This window comes from Marmota monax, unplaced genomic scaffold (assembly GCF_021218885.2).
Source record: "Marmota monax isolate L192 unplaced genomic scaffold, Marmota_monax_Labrador192_F-V1.1 WCK01_AAM20220418_F8-fsc00068, whole genome shotgun sequence".
Lineage (NCBI taxonomy): Eukaryota > Metazoa > Chordata > Mammalia > Rodentia > Sciuridae > Marmota > Marmota monax.
This window is the reverse complement of record NW_026692352.1, coordinates 2,445,601-2,467,985: the sequence shown is the minus strand read 5'-3', so window position 1 is coordinate 2,467,985 and position 22,385 is coordinate 2,445,601. Positions and strand designations below refer to the sequence as shown.

The 22,385-nt window shown below is 37.9% G+C and overlaps 1 protein-coding gene across 5 annotated transcripts in view; it reads left to right on the top strand.

Moving 5' to 3' along the window:
- Positions 1-22,385, top strand: part of Stim1 (stromal interaction molecule 1) — a 258,583-nt gene that overhangs the window by 48,884 nt on the left and 187,314 nt on the right. The window contains exon 1 of one of the 5 annotated variants that reach the window (XM_046441804.2): positions 18,571-18,757. The exons of the other annotated variants lie outside the window; for them this stretch is intronic. Within the exon in view, the coding sequence (XP_046297760.1) occupies positions 18,730-18,757 (28 nt within the window). The 5' untranslated portion in view covers positions 18,571-18,729. Of the gene's footprint in view, positions 1-18,570; positions 18,758-22,385 lie in introns of those variants that run through there. 5 annotated transcript variants of the gene reach the window in all.

The window sequence follows — 22,385 nt, the reverse complement described above, 5'->3', positions numbered from 1 at the left end:
CTGGAGATTAAACCCAGGGGTGCTTTACCAGTGAGCTACATCCCCAGTTCTTTTTATTCTTTATTTTGAGACAGGGTCTCACTAAGTTGCTTAGGGTCTTGCTAAGTTGCTGAGACTGGCCTTGAACTTGTGATCATCACCTGCCTCAGCCTCATAAGTCACTGGGATTACAGGCATATGTCACCATGCCCTACTGTGGTAGGTTTTCTGAGAAGTCTTGTGGGCATGATTTTCCTGCCTAAACTACTAACTCATCTTTACTTAGTGATCATTTACTGAAGCTGTGCTCAATGACAGTTATCAATAGCATTGCAGAATCATTTAGCTATCTGGCAGTTTTTGTTTGCCAAAGGAATGGCTATCCTTAGCAAGTGGTTGCAGTAGGAACAGAGTAGGGCTACTGTCAAAGAGAATATAAGATCTGTGGGTAAGACTTCCTTGGGTTCTGCTACTTATCTTTGTTTCCACAGCTCATATGGGTTTACCTCAGGTCAAACTTGCAGCCAAATGAACAGAATGAACTTTAACTGATTTTCTTAGCTTGGCTGTGGGATGAAGGAGGGAACCATTTTTTATGATTCCCGCTATTGGGCTTGTTGTGTACCAGGGAGGTAGGATAGTCCTGTGATGATTGTTGGCTTTTTAAATGTTATCTCTCATGCTGAGAACTCCTTGGACCTCTGAGAACTTAAGCCTGAACAGACAGCCCATCAGTTTTCATTGAAAGTATTAGGGAGGTACCTCTTGGGAGACATGATGGAGGAGGAAACACAATAAGAGAGTCAACTGTGTTGTCAGCATGGCCCATCTAGGGCAAACCTGTCCCTTTCCTCTGTTATTTATACTTACAGAGCTCATGGCTGCCTTGGGTTGAGCCCTGGCCTAGGTAATGACCAGAAATCTCACCAGCAGGCAGGTAGGCAGGCTTCCAAATATCATGTGCCTCAAATTTTCAAAGTGGATTCAGTAGCTCTGCTTCTATTTGGCTTCTCTTGGTTATCTCAGGCCTCTTAGGAAGCTCTCAGAACTCTCAACACTAAGTGTATGTTAAAACAAATGTGTTGATGTTTGCTAAGTTCCCACAGCCAGCTTCCAAAATATAGTGTCCAGGGGAAAAGAATGCCCTTCAGGTACAACATAGATACACAGGTTAGAAAATTGTGTCTTTGTGTTTGCGTGTATGTTAGTCATCAAACTTATGGATGTCTAGTTTCAAGAAACTTTCATTGACAAGGGAAAAGATCATTCAAACTTGTACTTCATCATATCTCTGAAGAGATAAATATGTAATTTAGACAACTCAAATAACTTCAATGATAAGAATAATGATGGTAGCTACTATTTATTGAGCTCCTGGGTAGGTGCTTTAAAACTGCACAACAACTTTTACATGTGGATATTGTTCTTCAGTAAACTGTGACTCTTGAGAAGTTAAGGTAATTCTTCCAAGATGTTTGAGCCAGGATTTGAATTGAGCTTTATCTGATCCTAAGATCAAAAATTAGACAACATTGGGCCAGGGTTGTGGCTCAGTGGTGGAGCGCTTGCCTAGCATGTGTGAGGCACTGGGTTCGATCCCTGGCACCGCATAAAAATAAACAAATAAAATAAATGTATTGTGTCCATCTACAACTAAAAAAATTAAAAAAAAATTAGACAACACTCTCCAGCCAATTTCTTTTTGGTTTAATAACTTATGGGGAGGGAGAGAAATGGCTATATGATTTTAGGTACAGATATGCATTTTGGTTAGAAAGTATATAACTGTTGATGGCATTAGTTTATTGTATCACCTAAGGGGCCTGGAAGAAACTAGGATTTGGAGTTGGAGGGTTGGAGAGAGGGAAAGAAAGTCTATATTTCAGTATTCTGAATGGGTAGTATCATATTGGTAAAATGTCTAGGTACAGAGTGGTGTATATTCAGTTTTTACCTTCTAAAAATAGAACTCAGATTGAGCTGTTTTGGATATAAACCTTGAGATAGGGACTGTATCTGTGTAGTGTTCTTTACCTCTTCAGTCAGCATCTTACATGTCTGTTACATGTTTTATGACAATCCCAGCCTAGTAGAAGGGCTCAGTATGAGAGTTAAGATGTATATCTATACTTTATATCATAATGAGAATGCTTTTTAAATAGAGCATCTATTCTGTATCAGCATTGGGCTAGGTACTTTCACATACCTGATATTATTTAATCCTCACAGTAGTCTCCTATTTTATAGCTTATTGGTCAAGGCATTCTGTCTGGGCTCAGTGCCCTAAGATTGATACTGTTAGTCCTGTAGGAAGAAGAGATCACCTTTGCCTAGAGAGATCAGAGAAGTTTTGTGGAGGAAGAAGCAACTTAGTGAGTACTTTAGGCAGAAATATAAGAAATATAAGGAAGGTTGAGGGAAGCATTTTATTCAGAGGAAATGTCATGAGTAAAGGTATAGAGTGGGAAAAACAGGAGAATCTTTGGGAGATGTTAGTCCAGATTGGCTGGAGACTGTTGTCTATAAGTGCAGAAGAGTACTGTATTAAGGATGGAAAGGTTAATTGAAGAAAGATCATGGAGGGCCTCAAAATATCAGGATAAAGAGTTTATTCTGTAGGCAGGTTTTGAGTAGGAGAGTGACATGACCTGAGTTTTGCTTTAGGAAAATTAATCTCACGGAATATGTTTAACATATAAATAGGAGTGAGATTGGAAACAGGGAGCCTAGATGGGTGACTTTGCCTTTGTTCATAAGTAGTGGAGATCAGAGTCTGCACTGTGGAGGTAGAATCAATAGAACTTTACATGTAGTGAGGTAAGGAAAGAAAAGAGTCAAAGGTGTACTAATGTTTTAAGTGTGGTAATGAAGAGACTGGTGGTGCCATTAACAGAAAATATATGGATATCAGAAGGAGGGTCAGTGCTAAGTTCTTTCTATCCTCGTTTCAGTTGCTCTATTTTATAGGGCCATACAGTAACTCCATGGTGGAATATAAGTCTGAGAATTCAGGTCTTTCTTCTGTTTTCAGCTATTAAATTTCCTAACAAAGCTGAGCCTTCTCCAGGAACTTCAGAGAAAGTCCTAAAAATAGACAAACCTGAGTTCAACTCCAGGCTTTGCCATTTTCTGTTTGTGAGATCTCAACAGGTTGCTTTTCCTTTTTAAACCTGTTTCCACATTTGCAAAAAAGGGAACGTTAAACTCAGCCTCATAGAGGCAGTGAAAATACAGGTACTTTGTAAAACTCTTTTTAGTACTGTGCCAGCATGTGGGTATTATTTCAAGAATATGGCTTGGGTTGGAACCAATATATGTAATGAATATTTGGTCAAATAAGAGTGGATTTAGACTCAGTTTTTCATGCAAGGTTTTCTTTCAACTTGTAGGCTGTCTTAAGCTACCCATTTAACTGCAGTTGGAAATTTCTGACTTAGTAACATGCCCAGGTTTTCCGTAGTTAAACATCTCCAATTTTCTAGAGGGATATGGATTTGCTGGCCAAACATTGAGTAACTTTACCCTACGAACTACTTTTGGCTTGAGAGAAGATGATAGTATCCCTTTTCCCCTGGGTCTTTGACCAGCCTTTATGTGAGTTCAAGGTGTAAGGGCGGATTGATAGCTGAATTTAGGCTATGCTTGGGTGGGGTATAGGGGGGACCTCCTTGTACATTAGAGTAAGCCCTGACTTGGGACAAAGGAACCAGGGTAGAACTGCTATGTGCTTTGAGTCTTCCTGTGGTTATCTCTTTGATTTAGTATACATATTCCTGAGTTATCTTGAGAGAATGAATAGGCTGCTCAAATAAGTGTATTGTCAGGGACCAGGGCTATGATTGGGTCACCTGTCTGTCATGGGAACAGGCCTGAAATGGCTGTTTTGTCTGATGTTTAGTTAACATATCCTCTAAGTGAGTGAAGGAGAAATACAAAAAGATTTTCCAGTTAATAAAATAGCTACATACTGTTTTGTAGCTTCCTAAAGCATTTTCTTTCCCTTTATTTCCCTTGGAACTTCCCTGCCCCTTCCTAACCTGGTTTTCTTGTCTTCACAGCTTTCTTTATAGATTATCTCATTTAATAAAAAAGATCACTAGACTAGGAGTTAGGTAAGCACAATTTAGTTTGGGTTCTGATACACTTTACCTTCCTGAGCCTCAATTTCCACATGCTAAATGTTGTGGGGATTGCAGAACCTATCTTACAAAGCTGATATGTACAGATCTTATGAAATGATTTGATAAGCACTTTAGTCTTATAAAAATATAATTCATTATTATTAATTTTTCTCTGAATTATCAGATGATTTTTTTGCAGTTCTTCTGTTCATTCTGTCTTTTTATTACCCTAGAGCTTCTAGATTTTTCTCTTTTATAACCTTGCTATTTTTTTTTTTTTTTTTTTTTTGTGGTGCTGGGGATTGAAGCCAGGACCTTGTGCATGTGAGGCAAGCACTCTACCAACTGAGTTATATCCCCAGCCCCATAACCTTGCTTTTAAACTCTTTTTTTTTAAAGAGAGAGAGAGAGAGAGAGAGAGAGAGAGAGAGAGAGAGAATTTTTTTTTAATATTTATTTTTTAGTTTTCAGCGGACACAACATATCTGTTTGCATGTGGTGCTGAGGATCGAACCCGGGCCGCACGCATGCCAGGCGAGCGCGCTACTGCTTGAGCCACATCCCCAGCCCACAACTGGCTCATTTGTGAGAGAGAAGGCTTGAGCCCTTGGGAAAATATAAAGTTCATTGACTTTGGAGTAAAATGTTTTCTTATTAACTTGAATAATTTTAAAAATCTCTTTGTGACCTATTTTTCACATATGCTATCTAGTTTACCATTATATTCTATTCATTTTAGTCTTGAAGTCACTTCCATTTCTAAGAATTCTTTTTTAAAATTCAAGTACTATTGTATTGAGGTTACCCCTGAACTGAGAATCAAAACTTGCCTTTGCTAGCTTTTTAGTATGAATTAGATTAGAGTGTAGTTACTGGGAACTTGGGTGACAGTACAACTTTGAGTTGGGGGTGGATCCTGGCAAAAGGGAAGTTCTGCTAGCCCAGTTTTCCTGTTCAATAAGGCTGTCAGTGATTCAGGGCATACCTGATACCTTTTTGTGTAGCCCATAGCTAGCTGTTATTCCTGAGCAGAACATGTACCTGTACTGTCGGCCAGAAGTCCCAACTTGGTGAGCCTGATTCCCCAAAGAATTCAGTGATGAAAATTAGGGCACTTGAACAGATCTAATTGGCTAAACTCTGTGAAGGGCAGAGACTTTCCCTGGGGGCTCCTTTTAATCTCCCATGGTTATAGACTTTTAAGGTCGGACTAATTAAAATGTGTTGGCAATTGGACTGAATACTTGTACTAGGTCCTGCTCCAGCCTAGTGCCAGAAGTTGGTACAGGGCTATATTTTTTGTGGAGTTGAGGAGTGGGTTTCCATTTCCTCATCTACTAAATGCACAAATATATTTGTTTAGAATGGGTTGTCAAACATTTTATGGTAGGGAGAAATGTTGACTGAGACCTGGATGTGGCCTGAATTTTCTATTCTCCAGACTCTTCAAGTGCCCTTTTCAGTTGATTCCCTGTTCCATTAGCCCCAAATGGCCTTGCTCTATTAGCTAGCAAGTCATTTTTATTGCCCTTGGGTATCCTTCCCTGGTGTGTATTCTTGTTCTAACCAGAAAAAGGGATGAGTAAAGGATACAAGTCCCATGTGCCAGGGCAGGGCTAGTGTTTTACACAGCTATCTTTTTTTGTGTGTGCTGGGAATAGAGCCCAGGGGACATTCGACCCCTGAGCTACATCCTAAGCCTTCTTAATTTTTTATTTGAGACGGGGTCTTACTAAATTGCTCAGGCTGGTCTCAAACTTGCAATCCTGCTTCAAGCTTCTGAGTAGCTGGGATCAGTCATGCACCATTGCTGCCCAGCTACACAGCTGTCTTTAGATGTATGTATTCTTTCTTTTTTTTTTTTTTTTTAAGTTGCTGATGGATCTGTATTTTATTTATTTATATGTGGTGCTAATAATCCAACCCAGTGCCTCACACATGCTAGGCAAGCACTTTGCCACTGTGAGCAACAACCCCAGTCCTTGATGTATTGTTTATAATACTGATTTTACAGATGAGGAAATAGATTCAGAGATGGAAAATAACTTGTTTGATGGTCATTGCAGCTTATAAACAACTGACTTAGAATTCAAATCTGTCTTTCCCAAGCTTCTGAGTACTTCCCTAAGGTACCACAAATGACTTTATATCTTTTTATCCTACTAAGCCTAGTTAAGTTCCCACCTCCAGAAGGCTAATTCTTTTGCTTTTCTCATCTGACTACTCCCACTTCTGTGAGGTTTGGTATTCAGGGTGGATTTGTTAAAGAACTGAATGAAGTCGTAGTGTTGGAATTTCAGCTCTCATGACAGACTGATAAATGAAAGGGTTTAGGCAGAGTCTTGGCTGGCTCCCTGAGTAAAGCCAGATCTGTGTCTTCATGATTTGCCCAGAGTGAACTGTTTTAAACTGGAGGCAATGGGTCTTCTAGCAGGGCACCTTTTGGTTTCCTAGGAGTAGGCATTACTTCCTTTATGTTATTTTTTCTTGATTTCTGGCTTGCTTTCTTATAGCCTCCTTGCAACCAGTAGAGCTAGGCTTAATACTATCTGGAGTGTATTGGTGTGACAAAGCCCTCATTTGTGGTTGCTGGAATATATCTGTTGCTTGCTTGCTTGCTTTTTTTTTTTTTTTTTTTTCCCAAAAAGCATATTGAATTTTTAACCCAGCATTTGGGGCTTATACTTTCGGTCACCTCTGCCTATTGGTATGTGCTACTTCACAGGATACAAAGGCTTTCTTGGAGAAAGCAAGCACATGTAAAGGCATTTTTATAAGTTGAGTTACCCTTCTCAATGACTTGAAAATAACTGTAAAAGTATTTTCAGGCATTTTTCCACAATACAACATATATGCTTATTTTTTATTTCTTAATATGAAACATTTGTTCCTCTGGGAATAAATGTCAAATTGGAACATAATGAAATATATAGTTCAAATACTTTTAATGGGAAGGGTGATAAAATATTGAGAACAATGTAAATTATACATTAGGATGGTTTTTATTTTGTTTTTATATACTGGGAAATATGAAATAGTTTAGTCAAACAGAATGAACTAAATAGTGACACAATACTTCTTTTCATTTCTCTGCTTTGAAGAATAGATTATGTTTTGACGAGAAGGGAGAAGAATACATTCTGAGGCTTGTGGGAACTGTGTTCTCAGTTCCTCTACTCAGTTGTCTTTGGTCTGGTAACTAACCTTATGAGTGTCCGTTTTCCTATCTGCTAAATGGGAATACTACCTACCTTGTTTAATTTTATGAGGGTTAAATAACCCTCATGTATGTGAAAGTGTTTTGTAAACTCTGAATTTCTGCTATTTTCACACTTACTAGGTGTCTGGAATGAATTTGCTAGCACTATAAGGAGGCTTTTGGTTTAGGATGTAGCTTGACATAGCAGGGAGGAATGATGCAGAATTAATGGATACACAGTTGAATGTATTTAGGCAGCAGCTGAGAGGAATTACCATGAGGTATTCACAGGAAAGAAATGCATTCATTCCTCCAATACATATTTATTGAGTCCTGTCTAGTGGAGAAGAAAGAAATAACTAGCATCTACCTACTAAATGTGCAGCATACTAAAATATGAAAGCAGCTTGGTTTAGAATGAAAACTCCATAAAGACAGGGGTTGTTGTCTGTTTCATATGTTGCTGTATATTCACCCAGGAGTAGTGCCTGTTATGTAGTAGGCTGTCAATAATATTTGTTGAAAGAAAACTTTAGTTTTATTGACCACTCAGTTTCTTCATTTATATAAAGGGATGAGGATTAGCTACAATACAAGGTTATTGGTAGGCTTTACAAAAAATAAACAAAATCTAAAAACCTTTGTATAGGGCCTAGCATATAGAAAGTGTTTCATAGTTCCTTTTATTTTCCCTTTCTGAAAGTGCAGTGGAAGCACAGAGGAAGAAACAGAATTGCTTGGTGGAGGCTGTACAATGGTCAGAGGTTTGATCTGACAATGTCTTCCTAATGTAGAAGGTTTAAACTATTGACATTATTTCCTTATAGGAGGAATTCTCTCAGATTAAAAAAGGGTCTTAGAATTGATATATTTTGTTTCTCTGCATTTTCTGTAATCTTGGTGGGAGTGCTGGCTCTTGTCTTTCCAGGCAAGGTCACATTTAAGTTGCAAGTTTGTGCAGAGGTTGTTCCAGAAGAAGCAGTTTCCACTGGAGTCTGGACTTAGCTGATTTGGTTTTGCCCTTTATAGCAAGTCATCACTCTTCCCCTACCCTCAAACCTTTCAATAATTGTTAGTTATGGCTTTGAAAACATGTACTCAGCTTGACTCCTGTTCCGGATCAGTTGTAAATTCTCTTTGGAGGTGGAACAGAGCGTGTTCACTTGGGTTAATCAGGTATTTAAGAGTTGACCTTTCCTAGTGAAAACCTAATTTCCTCTCATGCCTGAGTAACTTTAGCAAGCCAAGGGCCCTGTTTGCAGGCATTCCTGGAAGTTGGGTCAGGTTTGCCTGCCCTTGTTCAGTGTGCACAAAGACCAGTGAGATTTATCTACCTCTCATTCACCAAGGGTGTCCAGACCTCTTCCCTTTATTCTGTGGTATTTAAGCACTAGGAAGACCACTTTCCTTTCTCTGGTCAGCATTTTAATCTTCGGAGTATTCTTTTCTCATTTAATTTCTAGGAGAATGAGTGAGCATGGAGGAATTGTTTGGTGAAAGGGCTTCTTGCTTATTAACTAAATACACTTGGCAAGAAGTGTGTAAAGAACACATTCTGATGGCCAGGTACTATGGAGCATGCCTGTAATTCCAGCAACTCAGGACATTGAGGCAGGAGGATCACAAGTTCAAGGCCAGCCTCAGCAATTTAGTGAGCCCTTCAGCAACTTAGCAAGACCGTATTTCAAAATAAAATATAAAAAAAGGGCTAGGGATGTAGCTCAGTGGTAGAGCACCACTGGGTTCAAACCCCAGTAGCAACCAACCAACAAACAAATGAACAAAAACATGTTCCCTGATGAGAGCATTGGGTAAATTAGACTTGGTTTGGGGTTTAAATGGGCTTGCTTCTCTCTAGGAATGGAATCAGTAAATGTATGTCTGATATCCTCTATATTGCTCTTTTTTGGGAGCTGAGCATTGCCCCAGAAGAGGTCTCAAATGTGGGGTGGGGGAGAAGGAGAAGGAAGATTGTTAATGAAATAAGAGACAAAAGGAGACAAAAGGAACTTTGGTGAGCTGTTACTCTATGCTAGGTGCTTTACATGAATTATTTTCTTTAATCTTCATGATAACCTTGTGCAGTAGCTATCATTAGTTTTGTATGTGATGAAACTGAAGCTCAGAGAGGTTAATCAACTTTCCCAAAGTCACAAAATTAGCAAATAATAATAATAATAATAATTATCATTTATTGGGAAGGCACATATCAAGCTTTTAAATTTTTTTAAATTTTATATATATGTATACACACATATACATATATACAATACATACATATACACAATACCTTTATTTTATTTATTTATTTTTATGTGGTGCTGAGGATTGAACCTAGCACCTTGTAAATGCTAGGCAAGCTCTCTACTGCTGAGCCACAACCCCAGCCCCAAGCTTTTATTTTTAATCTTCCAAAAGATTATTATTATTTTTTGCATTGGAATTAGCTTTTGCTTGCATAAGATCACTCATCTTTCAGTGTCAGTATAGGAATTTGATTAAAAAGCTTGTTTTCTAGATGCCCATATCACTCTGCAAATGGAAGTGCTGGGATTCAATACAGAGTCATGAACATATCTTACTTTTCTTTGTGTCTCCATAACTTCTGACAGTGCCTACTACTTTGTTAGTGCCCAATAAATGTTTGCTGTGAAATCTAGTCCTGATGTCCTTGATAGCTCATGTCATCTGCAGTAGCTCCTTATTGTCAACTGCATCCTGCTCCAGCTTCTCAGCTGCCTATCTTCCCTGCACAGTTTGCATTATCCTACTTATCCTTTGTGACTTTCTTGACTCCCCAACACACAGTATCTATCCCGCATTGTTAATCTCCTGCTTCTTCACCCCTTTTCCCTGGCTACATACTTTTGCTCTTGCTGTTGCTCTCTACTACCTCCAGTCCTGTCTGTTCTTTTCTTTGTAGTTTCTCTAACCCCAGATACTTCCCTGTCCAGACTGTAATTTTCTTAGTCTGTACCATGTAATTTGGCACCTTGTGAAATCGAGGCAACTGCTGTATTACTGAGCTGCATTCCCAGTTCCTTAGCATAATTATCTACTGTTTTACTTTCTTTCTGTTGGTTATATGGACATTAATCTTCTCCCCAGCCAGCTGATGGTAGTCATATCATAATGACCCCTCAGATGGGTTTGTGCTTGGTACTTTATAAAGCACCCTCTATTCAAGACCTGTCTTTTGTTCACCACACCCATAGCAACTCCTTGAGGTATGACAGAAGGGGATTGTTAACCTTCCTATCACAGTAGGGAAAACAAGTGTAAAGAAGGCAGGTACTTCCCAGGGTTATGTATCTAATTAGGGACAAAACTGAGACTAAATCTCAGGTCTACTGATTTATGGTTTAGTGTTTTGACTGCAGTCTCATCCACGTTTCTGTTTTTCTCTGCCTTTCCCCTTCCTGCCTTTCCTCCTCCTGTCTTCAGAGGCCATTCAAGGCAAAACATCTACTTTGTAGGTTTTCAGGAGCCTTGGTTAATGATCCAGGGAATGGCAGAGTAGTCCTGATAGCAGTCAGGTACCTCTTAGTGGCTTCAGTGTTCTATATTACCATTGTCTATGTCATGCTACTAGGATTAATGTTGAACTAAGACACTTTGGATTATTTTGAATGGTCAGAGAACTCTCTCCTGGAGATCCAGAAAATAAGGCGGAATGTGTGGCTGCTAGACAGTTTCATGTTGTGTCAATGGCACAAATTTGGAAGCAGTCAGACGAGGTTTGAAATCTGGCTTTTCTGTTTTTTATTAGCCTCATGATCCTGGGTAAATCATTATTCTCTCTTAGTCTTAGAGCTATTATGAGCATGAATTTAAGGGCCATACAATGGACCTTAAAAAAGTTGTTGGCTTTTTATTATCAATATAATATTACTTTAAATATAGGATTCTTAAGTGGCATGAGGGGCTTAGTCGTGCCTCTGACCTTTGCAGGTTTCTCCTTGCATTTTGATTTCTGAGCATCAGTGACCAGATACTGCCTTGGAACCTGTTGACTAATAGGGGCTGAATTTTAATGCTTTACCCACAGTTTGTAGTCTCCAGGTTTCCAGTGCCTTCTGAGGGCAATGATCAGCTTATGGACAACATGGGTGTGGTTTCAGTGTCAGTCTTGGAGAGTGAAATTCTTGTTTCTCTGAAGGACTTTGATTTTAGGATTGTTGCTTCTAAAAGTTACTTTTGGAATTGTTACTTCTGGAAAGTCAAGAACCAAGTTAATGAGAAATTTTAGTTATTTTAGAAACTGGATATAGCTCCAAAATGGTTTTTAATTAATTAATTAGTTCATTTATTTAAAAATTTTTTAGTTGTAAATGGAAAAAATACCTTTATTTGTTTTTATTTTTATATGGTATCAGGGATCAAACCCAGGGCGTCACACATGTTAGGCAAACACTCTACCACTGAGCCACAACCCTGGCCCCTTCAAAACTGTTTTAAAATACTTCTCTATACTTCCTCACACATCCAGCAACTCCTCACACCTCCCCAAAAGAAAAATAATCAGATTCACACCACTGTGTGATGGTGGAGTCTTTGGCATCTAGTTTTCTGCTACTACCACTCAAAACTGCTGCTTCAAGAGAAGGCAGTCAGCTCCTTTTCCATACTCCCCAACCATGACTTGGTTTGTGCTGTAAGGACCACTTGGATCCTATTTTAAAGAGAGCTTCCTTTCTCATTTGGGGATTTTAGACTGTTCAACATATAAAAAATGACTATAAAATTTAACCAAGGAGGAATATAACTCATTGCTAAAATGGCAAGTTTGGATGACTGCAGGGTGAGAGGGTAGACTTCCTGGGGAGGTAGGGAAGGGACAGCTAGATGAGGAAATATTAATGATTTTTGAGTTTTTCCTTTTAGAGTATGGTACCATTGCCATTGTTTTTTTTTTTTTTTTGAGTTGAAAGTTGCAGGAAATATTATGAACCATTTTAAAGTACACAATTCTGTGGCATTTAGAATACTCATAATGGTGTGCGACCATCACTTCTATTTCAAAACTATTTTCATAATTCCAAAGAAAACCCATACCCATTAAATAGTTGTTCTCATTCCCCCCTTTTCCTTTCTCTTGGCAGCCATAATTCAGCATTCTATCTTTATGAATTCACCTATTCTGGATATTTTATGTAGATGGAAACATACAATATATGACTATGTCCTTTCTTTTGCTTAACGTTTTTTTCCTCCTTCTCATCCTCCTCCTTCTGCTTTTTTGTGTATGGTACTGGGAACGGAACCCCAGCCTTGTGAAAACTAGGCAACTGCTCTACCACTGAGCTGCATCCCCAATTCCTTAGCATAATGTTTTGGAGGTTCATCTGGGTTATAGCATATATTAGTAATTAATTCCTTAAAAACATTTTTTTTTTTTTTTTGTACTGGGAATTGACTCAGGGGCTCTTTACCACTAAGCTACATACCCAGCTCTTTTTATCATTTTTTTTTTTATTTTGAGACAGTGTATCATTAAGTTTCCAAGACTGGCCTTGAACTTGTGATTCTCCTGCTTCAGCCTCCTAAGTGACTGAGATTACAGGTGTGCACTACCACATTTCTTTTTATGGCTGGAAAATATTTCATGTGTGTGTGTGTGTGTGTGAGTGTATACACACACATCACAATTTGTCATCTGTCAATTGGTGGATATTTGGGTTGTTTCCACATTTTGGCTGTTGTAAATGTGCTACTAAGAATATGTTTTTAGCCATGTATGGTGGTGCATGCCTATAATTCCAGCTACCTGAGAGGCTGAGGTAGGAGGATCTCAACTTCAAGGTCAGCCTCAGAATCTTAGCAAGACCATGTCTCAAAATAAAAAGGGCTGGGATGTAGCTCAGGAGTAGAGTTCCCCTGGGTTCAGTTCCCAATATTGCAAAAACTAAAATTAAAACTAAAACGAAAACAAAAATATGTATGTTTTTATGTGTATCTGATTGTGTGTATGTTTTAGTTCTTTGGGGTATATTTCTAGGAGTGGAATATCTGGGTCATCTGGTAATGAATGCTATGTGTAAATTTTGAGGAATTGCCAAACTATTTTCTAGGTTATGTTTCTAGAGTGAAAATAATATTTGATTCATTTCTATCCTTAGCGTCTAGTATATGACCTTTCATGTAGTTGATGTCAAAATAAATGCTAAATGAAACTCAAATATAGACTAGAATTTTGAGCATAGCTGAAGGCTTACTTGGCATTAATGGTTTGGTGGGGATCAGTTGGGTGCTGCACTAGATTCATCCACATATTTAATATTTGAGGCCCTATTATATGCCAGGAACTCTGCTAGCTAAATGGTATGCAATATAATAGTCCCTACTGTCTTGTTTTCAAGTAGGGAAGATAGACAATAAACAAATAGATGTAATATAACATGATGTTAGGTAAATTCCATGAAACAAATAAAATAGAGCAAAGGTTTAGAGAGTGATGGGGGTGATATTTTAGTTAGAGTGGTGAGGGAAGGCCTCTCAGTTTTTGGGCCTTACAGTCAATTCACAGGAACCTGGACCAGGAATGAGAAGACCTGGGTATTCTGTTGCTGTACCTCTGTAACTTAGTAAAGTTACTTAAAATTTTAAGGTTGGAGATATTTTGCCTATAAAATGGTTTGCAGGAATCCCTGCCTTGGTATTGTGGGGGGTATTGTAAAAGCTCATTGAGTTAATTCACATTGAAAATGCTTTTTAAAAAAAAAAATGATTTTTTTTTAGTTACACATGACAATAGAATATATTTTGACATACTATACATATATGGAGTATAACTTCCCATGCTTGTGGTTTTATATGATGTGGAGTTGCACTCATTTGTCACGTATACATATATGAACATAGGGAAGTTATGTCTGATTCTTTCTACTGTCTGAGAATGTTTTGTAAACTGGTACCAGCATGCTTAGTTTTCCCTTTCCCAAGTTGAGAGGATGGGTGAACAATGTGGGAACTAGCCAGATTTTTTTCAGCACCTTGAAGGCAAAAGGAGCTGACTTCTACTAGAAATTCTCATGTTAACTTGTCTGGGATACTGATGCAGCATTAATTCAGGGGCTGAGAATGAAACTCATGCCTCAATTGGGGCTCCATGTAAATTAGCAAAAGGGAATAGCTTTGGGAACTTGGGTCCCTCTTGTGTTTAGTGCCCAGGATGAAAAGTGTGGAGACCACTTTTCACTCTTTCTTCCAATTCAGCCTGATTTTTTGCTATGTCTGAACCTAAATGGATTAAATAATCAGCATTCCTCTAAAAATAGCTTGAGCCAGGTTGCTTTGAGTTCTGCTCTTTGGTGGCACTGTGGGCCATAAAAGAGACTAAATGTGGTCTCTACTCTTGTCTTTGGGTACTTACAAATCATGTAATTTCTTACCTAAATGAGAGATTAGTATGCCCTGGAGTCATTCAGGAAGATGTCTGAAGGAGCTGTGCTTGAGTGGGCCCTGAGTTCAGAATGGATTTAGCTTGGTAATTCTTTTTCATGCTTTTTGTTCTTTTCAGTACAAGGGATTGAACCCAGGAGTAATCTACCACTAAACTACATCCCTATCCTATTATTATTATTATTATTATTATTATTATTATTATTATTATTACTATTATTATTTATTTTGAGACTGGGTCATACTAAGTTACCCAGGCTGGTCTATATCTTGTAATCCTCCTGTGTAGCTGGAATTCCTGGTGTGCTAACTTGTCTGGATGTGCCACCATGACTGGCTTTTTCATTTCTCTTTAATGAAGTCTTTTATTTTTCCTCTCTATATCCACTTTTGAACATTACAGTTTTGAAGTCTTTTCTCTCTTTTTCTGGACCTTATTTTTGGCATTATCTCTTTATATACAATCATCTGTGTGTAATATAGAGATTAAACAGGTGTAAACTTTGGAGTTAGAATTTCTGAGTTTAAATCTTGGCTCTACTGGCTAGCTGTGGCCGTAAGGAAGTTATTTAACTTATAAAACTTTAATATTTTCATCTGTAAAATAGAAATAATAATAATAGGGTTGTTAGAGCTGGGCATGGTGGCGCATGCCTGTAATCCCAGCAGCTTGGGAGGCTGAGGCAGGAGGATGGCGAGTTCAAAGCCAGCCTCAGCAAAAGTTAGGCGCTAAGCAACTCAATGAGACCCTGTCTCTACATAAAATACAGAAAAGGGCTGGGGATATGGCTCAGTGGCCAAGTATCTCTGAGTTCAATCCCTGATACCCCCCTTCAAAAAAAAAAATGCACAAAAGAGTTTAAATGTGGGCCAGGATTGTGGCTCAGTGGCAGAGCGCTTGCCTAGCATGCATGATGCACTGGGTTTGATCCCTGACACCACATAAAAATAAACAAATAAAATAAAGATATTGTGTTCATCTACAACTAAAAATATATTTTTTAAAAAGTTCAAATGTTTTATAGGTAATTTAGCTTCAAACATAAAAATAGATCATACCATGTGATTTACCTATTTTCCTTCTAGATGTATACCCATGATAATTGAAAACATGTTCACATAAAATCTTGTACAGAAATGTTCATAATAGCATTCTTCATAATACATAAATAGTAGACACAACCTAAATGTTCATCACCTGATGAGTAAATAAAATGTGGCATATTCATGTGATAGAATATTAATTAGCCATAAAATGGAATAAAGTTCTGATAAATACTATAACATGGCTGAACCTCACAACATGCTAATTGAAAAGGTCATACCATATGATTCCATTTATATGAAATAACCAGAATACACAAATCTATAGAGACAAAAAGTAGATTAGTGCTTGTCAGGGTCTGGGGTAAGGGAGGTAATGGGAGGTGACTGTTAATGTATGGGGTATCTTTTGGAATGTTAAAAATGTCCCTAAATTAGTTTGAGGTGATGATTGTACAGCCTTATGAATATACTAAAGACCAATGTACAGTCTAAAAAGATGAAATATATGAATTATATATCAATTTGTGTTGCTGGGTACTTTATAAGTGAAAAGATTTTTTTTTTTTTTTTTTTTGGTTTATGATGTGGGTGGCTGGAAAGTCTAAACAGCATCGTACAAAGTCCTGGTGAGATCTCCCTTGGCTGCATCACATCATGGTAAGAGAAAGAAGAGAAGGTTGTATGCAGAAGAGACCAAGTTCATGGACTGTCCTTACTTTATAACAGCCACTCTTGGGAGAACTAATTCACTCCTGTGAGATCCAGCCACTCCCTGAGACCAGGATTTAACATTCATGAGGGTAAAGCCACATGACCTTAATTAATTACACTAGAATTTTTTGTTTGTTTTGATATTGGGAATTTAACTGTGGGTCTTGCATAAGCTAGGCAAGTGGTTTAACATTGAACTACATCCCTATCCCTTTTTATTTTATCACGAGATAGGGTCTCATTAAGTTGCTAAACTGGTTTTGAATTTGTGATTCTTCTGCCTCAGCCACCTGAGTAGTTGGCATTATAGGTTTGTGTCACCATGCCCAACTAGACTCCATCTCTTAAAAAGATTCCACTCTCTCAACACTGCCATACTGGAGACCAAATTTATAGTACACGAACTTTTAGGGTCAAACTTTTAGGGTAAACCACAGTAGTGAATTATAACTCAACTTAAACATAAATAATTTAGATCTTGCTGAGATCTATAGAAAATTATAACTTATTTTCTTTTCTGAGTATAAGTCTCTTCCCAGGACTTTCGCCTACAGAGTTGAGGACTTCTGGACCATATTCCAGTTTCAGATGTGAGCCTGAACATGATCTTAGTTATGGGCCCATGGTGTGTGGGTTGATAAAAGATGTAACATTGCTCTGCTTTCATGCAAGAGAATTTTTTTTCCCCTTTTGGCTAAGAATTGGCATGGATGTGTCACTCCCCTAGTTTGGGAGATATAGGATGTGAAGAATGGGTTGTTGTTTCAGTTCTGTGGACATCTTGAATATCATAAAATTGTAGGCCAAAAATAGGTGCCAAAGCATTTAGCCTGAACCCTTTATAGAGAATTCCCTGGGAACCAGCTGAGGACCTAGAGAGAGAAAGAACTCAAGTCTGAGGGAACAATTAGCTGAGAGATACAAGTTACAAGTAACACACACTTTTTTTTTTTTGAGATGGGTTCTGCTCTGTTGCCTAGGTTGGTCTTTTGCTCCTGTGACTCAAGTGATCTCTCAATTGGCTTCTTGGGTAGCTGGGACAATAGGCATGTAACACAGTGCCCTGCTGACAGACCATTTTTTTTTCATCTTTTCATAGATGAGCAATTAAAAGTTTGAGGGGAATTTATTTTTCTTTTCTCCCTGTCAGTAGGTGCCAGTGGACTTCCTTATGGCTGGTATTATGTTTTGTGCTATAAGAAGAGAAATTGGATCATATACTTAAGGAGTTCCCAAATACCCAGGAGGTGAAATACACATAGAATGACAGGAATCCAAGGACTAGTTCACATAGGATTGTGCACAGTCAGGGGAGGAGAGATGGCAATGAGCTAAGTAATAGGAGAGTAAGCCTGGGAAACCCAGCTTCAGCTCAGGTCTCTAGGGAGAAAAGGAAGGATACTTTGTGTGAGTGTGTGTGTGTGTGTGTGTTACTGGGGATTGAACCTAGTGGCATACTCTACCACTGTGTTACATCCCCAGCCTTTTTTTTTTTTTAAAAAAAATTTTAAATTGCCCAGGCTAGACTTGCAATCCTGTCTGTAGCTGGGATTACAGGCTTGTACCATCTTACTGGTTCAGGATATGTTTTTGACCTTAAGTTTCCTGTCCTATTTCTTTCTTTCTTTTTTTTTTTTAATATTTATGTTTTAGTTGTAGTTGCAGACAACTACATTTTGTTTTATTTTGTTTATTTATTTTCATGTGGTGCTGAGGATCGAACCCAGGGCCTGAGCCACAACCCCAGCCCCTCCAGTCCTATTTCTATATCTGCTCACTTTTGCTCTACAACAAACAGACCTTTGAACATCTTTTCTGAGCCTACCCCTGCACTACACAAAACTGGATATGTGAGCATTATGAAACCTGGATCCTGCCTCTAAAAATACTTAATATGTTGGGGGAGATAGATCTGTAAACAACTGATTCTAATGACATGGATCAAGGTGTGTAATAAATAGACAAGAGATGAACTTGGTATGTGAGACTACAGGCTGGCTGATTTTAACATGGAATAGGAAAGCCTACCCTTGATAAAGGGCCTGGATGGAGGAATTGGTTAAGATTGTTGCCAGAAGAAGCAAAGGTGCAGAATACTTCTTTTGGAGTATGACCTGAAACACCTTCAAATTTGATGTTCTGTGTTTAGGAATCTTTCCCTCCTCATCACCCCTCTGAGCAGTTCTGGGCTGACTGCAGAAGGCCCTTCCCTTCTGCACTTGTTCCTCCTTTGCTGTTTTGGAAAGATGAAGCCTGAGCAGTGCCACAGCTATGCCAGTTGCTATGGGGCCAGAAACAGGTGAGACTTCTACACTGCTTTAGTTGAGGAGTGGAGGATTTGTCCTCTTTAGTTAGATTAAGGCTTGCCTTTGCTGTGAAACTGGATAAGTAGTCTACATTGCTTGTTTTTCATTTGGGTTATTTTCAGCAAGGTGGAATGATTGAGATACTTTTGTGGGGTTCAAACTTTTTGCTTGATCCTATTTACCAGGATATGTTCTCAGCTATTTCCCAGATCAGCTTTTCCAAACAAGCAGTATTAAAAGCAAGGAACACTTCCCTTCTCTGTCAATGGCCAGAATAGGAACTGTAAGAATGGGTATTTAATTTACTTTTACAACCCAGGTATTAAATAGAGATAATGTATAGTTTGGACATTGCCATATAGTCTTTAAAGCTGTTTTGAGGGACTCATCTGAATCCTTCTTGTTCCTTCTTGTCATCTCAATAGCCAGCTCTACTGTGAGGATTCGAGAGCTCTGTAAATGAGTAGGCCTTCTTCTGGTTAGAGACTTGATCAATTCTGTGCATGAATGACTCTAGGGGTAGTAAAGCAGAGGGAGTGGCCTTGCTGTACTAGGAAGTGACCCATCATTGACCCTTCAGTGGTCCATGTCCTAGAGTGTTCTCAGGAGTTCCCTATTTTTAGTTAGTGTTTACTGTGTGCCAGGCAGTTATGAATACCCATGCTAGGTGCTGGGGGTCTATCAGAGATACCTAAGACAAGAGCATTATTTTACCACTAAAGGTCAATTCATAAAAAAAAATGTGGTTTAATCATATTGGTACAAGGAGAAAAGTTTTTTACAGGGGGTGTGAGAAAGAAGCTTGCCTACTATGTGTCATGTACTGTGTTAAGTGCTCAAATAGACCTAACAGGAAGTCACAGGATATTCTGAGCTACTTCTAAACAGACAGTTAATAATAATGATTTTTATGATTAAAAATCAAATGTATATGGGGTACTTATGTGCCAGGTATAGTTATGTTTTTAATTCTCACAATAGCCAATGCTATAGATGTTGTTATTCTCATTTTATAAATGAAGAATCTAAAGTCAAGTATCTAGTAGTTGGTGGAAGTAAGACTCAAATCTAGTTAGAATTATTATTATTTTTTTCCCTTTTTTGTGGTACAGGGAATGGAACCTAAGGCTTCACTCAAGCTAGGCAAGCTCTCTACCACTGACTTACACCCTCAGCCCTAATAAGAAATTTCACGTCTAATTCTAAATCTATGTTTTCAAGCACTGCAATATGCTGCCTCTCCAGTGGCCTTGATAGATTCTTTTATTTTGGTAGACCAGGCTGCCTCCTTAGGAGGAGTAAAATGTGGTTATTTGCTGCTACTTCTTTAGCACTTGAAAATGTTATTTTTTGAAATGCTTGTTGAGTGTTAGGCATTACCTAGGTACTATAGGTACTAATTAATTAATATTTTTATTTCTTCAATTAAAAGGTTACATATTCATTCTTCCCTTCTCTCTCTCTCTCTCTCTCTCTCTCTCTCTCTCTCTCTCTTTTTTTGTGGTACTGGTAATTGAACCCAGGGATGCTTTGCCACTGAACTGTTTCCCAAGTCCTTTTTATTTTTTTATTTTGAGACAGGGTCTCTCTAAATTGCCTACACTGGCCTTGAACTTGTAATCCTCATGCCTCAGCCTCCTGAGTTGCTAGAATTATAGGTGTGTACCACCACGCCCAATTACCTATTCATTCTTCAAGCTATCTTTAAATTTTCTTCTCTATGAAGATTTGATTTTTCATTCTTATTTAATTTGTTCATTTTCTCTCTTGTGCCATTATTGTAATTAGTATAGCCCCTCACTATCACCATTTTACTTTAATGGTATCCTTCTATCAGATTTTGAATTGCTAGAGGGCACGGACTGATTAATCTTAATTAAAAAAAATTTTTTAATTGTTGATGGATCTTTGTTTTATTCATTTATTTATATGCAGTGCTGTGAATGGAACTAGTGCCTCACCCATGCTAGGCAGATGCTCTACCACTGAGCCACAACCCCTGCTCTTAATTTTTTTTTTACATGCCAGCAATACATATATTTTTTAATATTTATTTTTTAGTTTTCAGTGGACACACATCTTTATTTTATTTTTATGTGGTGCTGAAGATCGAACTGAGCGCCCCGCGCATGCCAGGTGAGCGCATTACAGCTTGAGCCACATCCCCAGCCCCAGCAATACATATTTATTACTCATTATTTATGAGTAATCAGAAGACTTATAAAATCTTTTATTATTAGTATAACCACACATATGAAGCATCACAGCAACATGGAGTATAAAGAATGGTTATATATTTATATTTAAAATATAAATATACACATAAACTGTAAATTAGTACAACTACTCTGGAAAGCACTATGAAGATTCTTCACAAAATGGAATACCATATGACCGAGCTAATCCATTTGTTGGTATTTATTCAGAAGTACTAAAATTGACATACCACAGTGATAAAGCCACTTTAATGTTTATAGCAGCACAATTCACAATAGCTATATTATGGAATCAACCTAGGTGCCTGTCAGTAGATGAATAGATCAAGAAAAGTGTTATATATACACTGGAGTTTAATTCAGCCATAAAGAAGAATGAAATAATAGCATTTTTCAGTAAATGGTTGGAAGTGGAGAGCATCATGCTAAGTAAAATAAGCCAGATTCAGCAATCAAGGTTTGAATGTTTTTTTGCATATGTGGAAGCTAGAGCAAAATAAAGGAAAAAGGGTGGTGGTGGAGATTCGATATCATAAATATGTATATCAGTGGAGTAGAAGGAGAATGAGAGGGAGGGAGGAAGGATGTGAAAGGGGATAAAATATGGAATGAATTTAACAAAATCATGTTATATGCACATATAAATGTAACAAAGAGAATTTACCTTATGTATATGTAGAAAATATCAATCAAAAATAAATAAATAAATTAGTGAAAGGAAGAGCAGTAGAGTAGAGGAAGGAGAATAGGGGAGGGAAGAGGTAAGAGATAGGGGTTAGGGATTGAAATAAAATTCCTTGACTGTATGATTTTTGTCAAAATGAACCCAACTGGCATGGGGTTGTAGCTCAGTGGTAGAGCACTTGCCTAGCATGTGTGAGACGCTGTGTTCAATCCTCAGCACCACATAAAAATAAGTTAATAAAATAAAGGTGTTGTGTTCATCTACAACTAAAAAAAATGAACCCAACTACTATGTACAACTATAATGCTATAATAAATAAATTGCATTAAAGGCTAAAAAATAAAAGTGTTTCAGGAAAAAAAATACACATACACCCATTCTCTCGAGTGGTTACCATACACTGCTAAGAAAGCAGGAGGCATCAAACTTGTAGATGGATATATACATACATATATATGTGTGTGTGTGTGTGTGTGTGTGTGTGTGTATATATATATATATATATATATATATATATATATATACATACACATACTGTACTGAAGTTGCAAAAATAAAGTTTCTTTCTTCAAGTATTTGATCTGAGCTCAACCAAAGCAAATAATGATATCAGTAATTTTTGTATGGTTTCACACACTTTATTTTTTAAAAAAAATTTTAAATTTTTTGGGTACTGGGATTGAACCCAGGGCGCTTTATCACTGAGCTTCATCCCAGCCC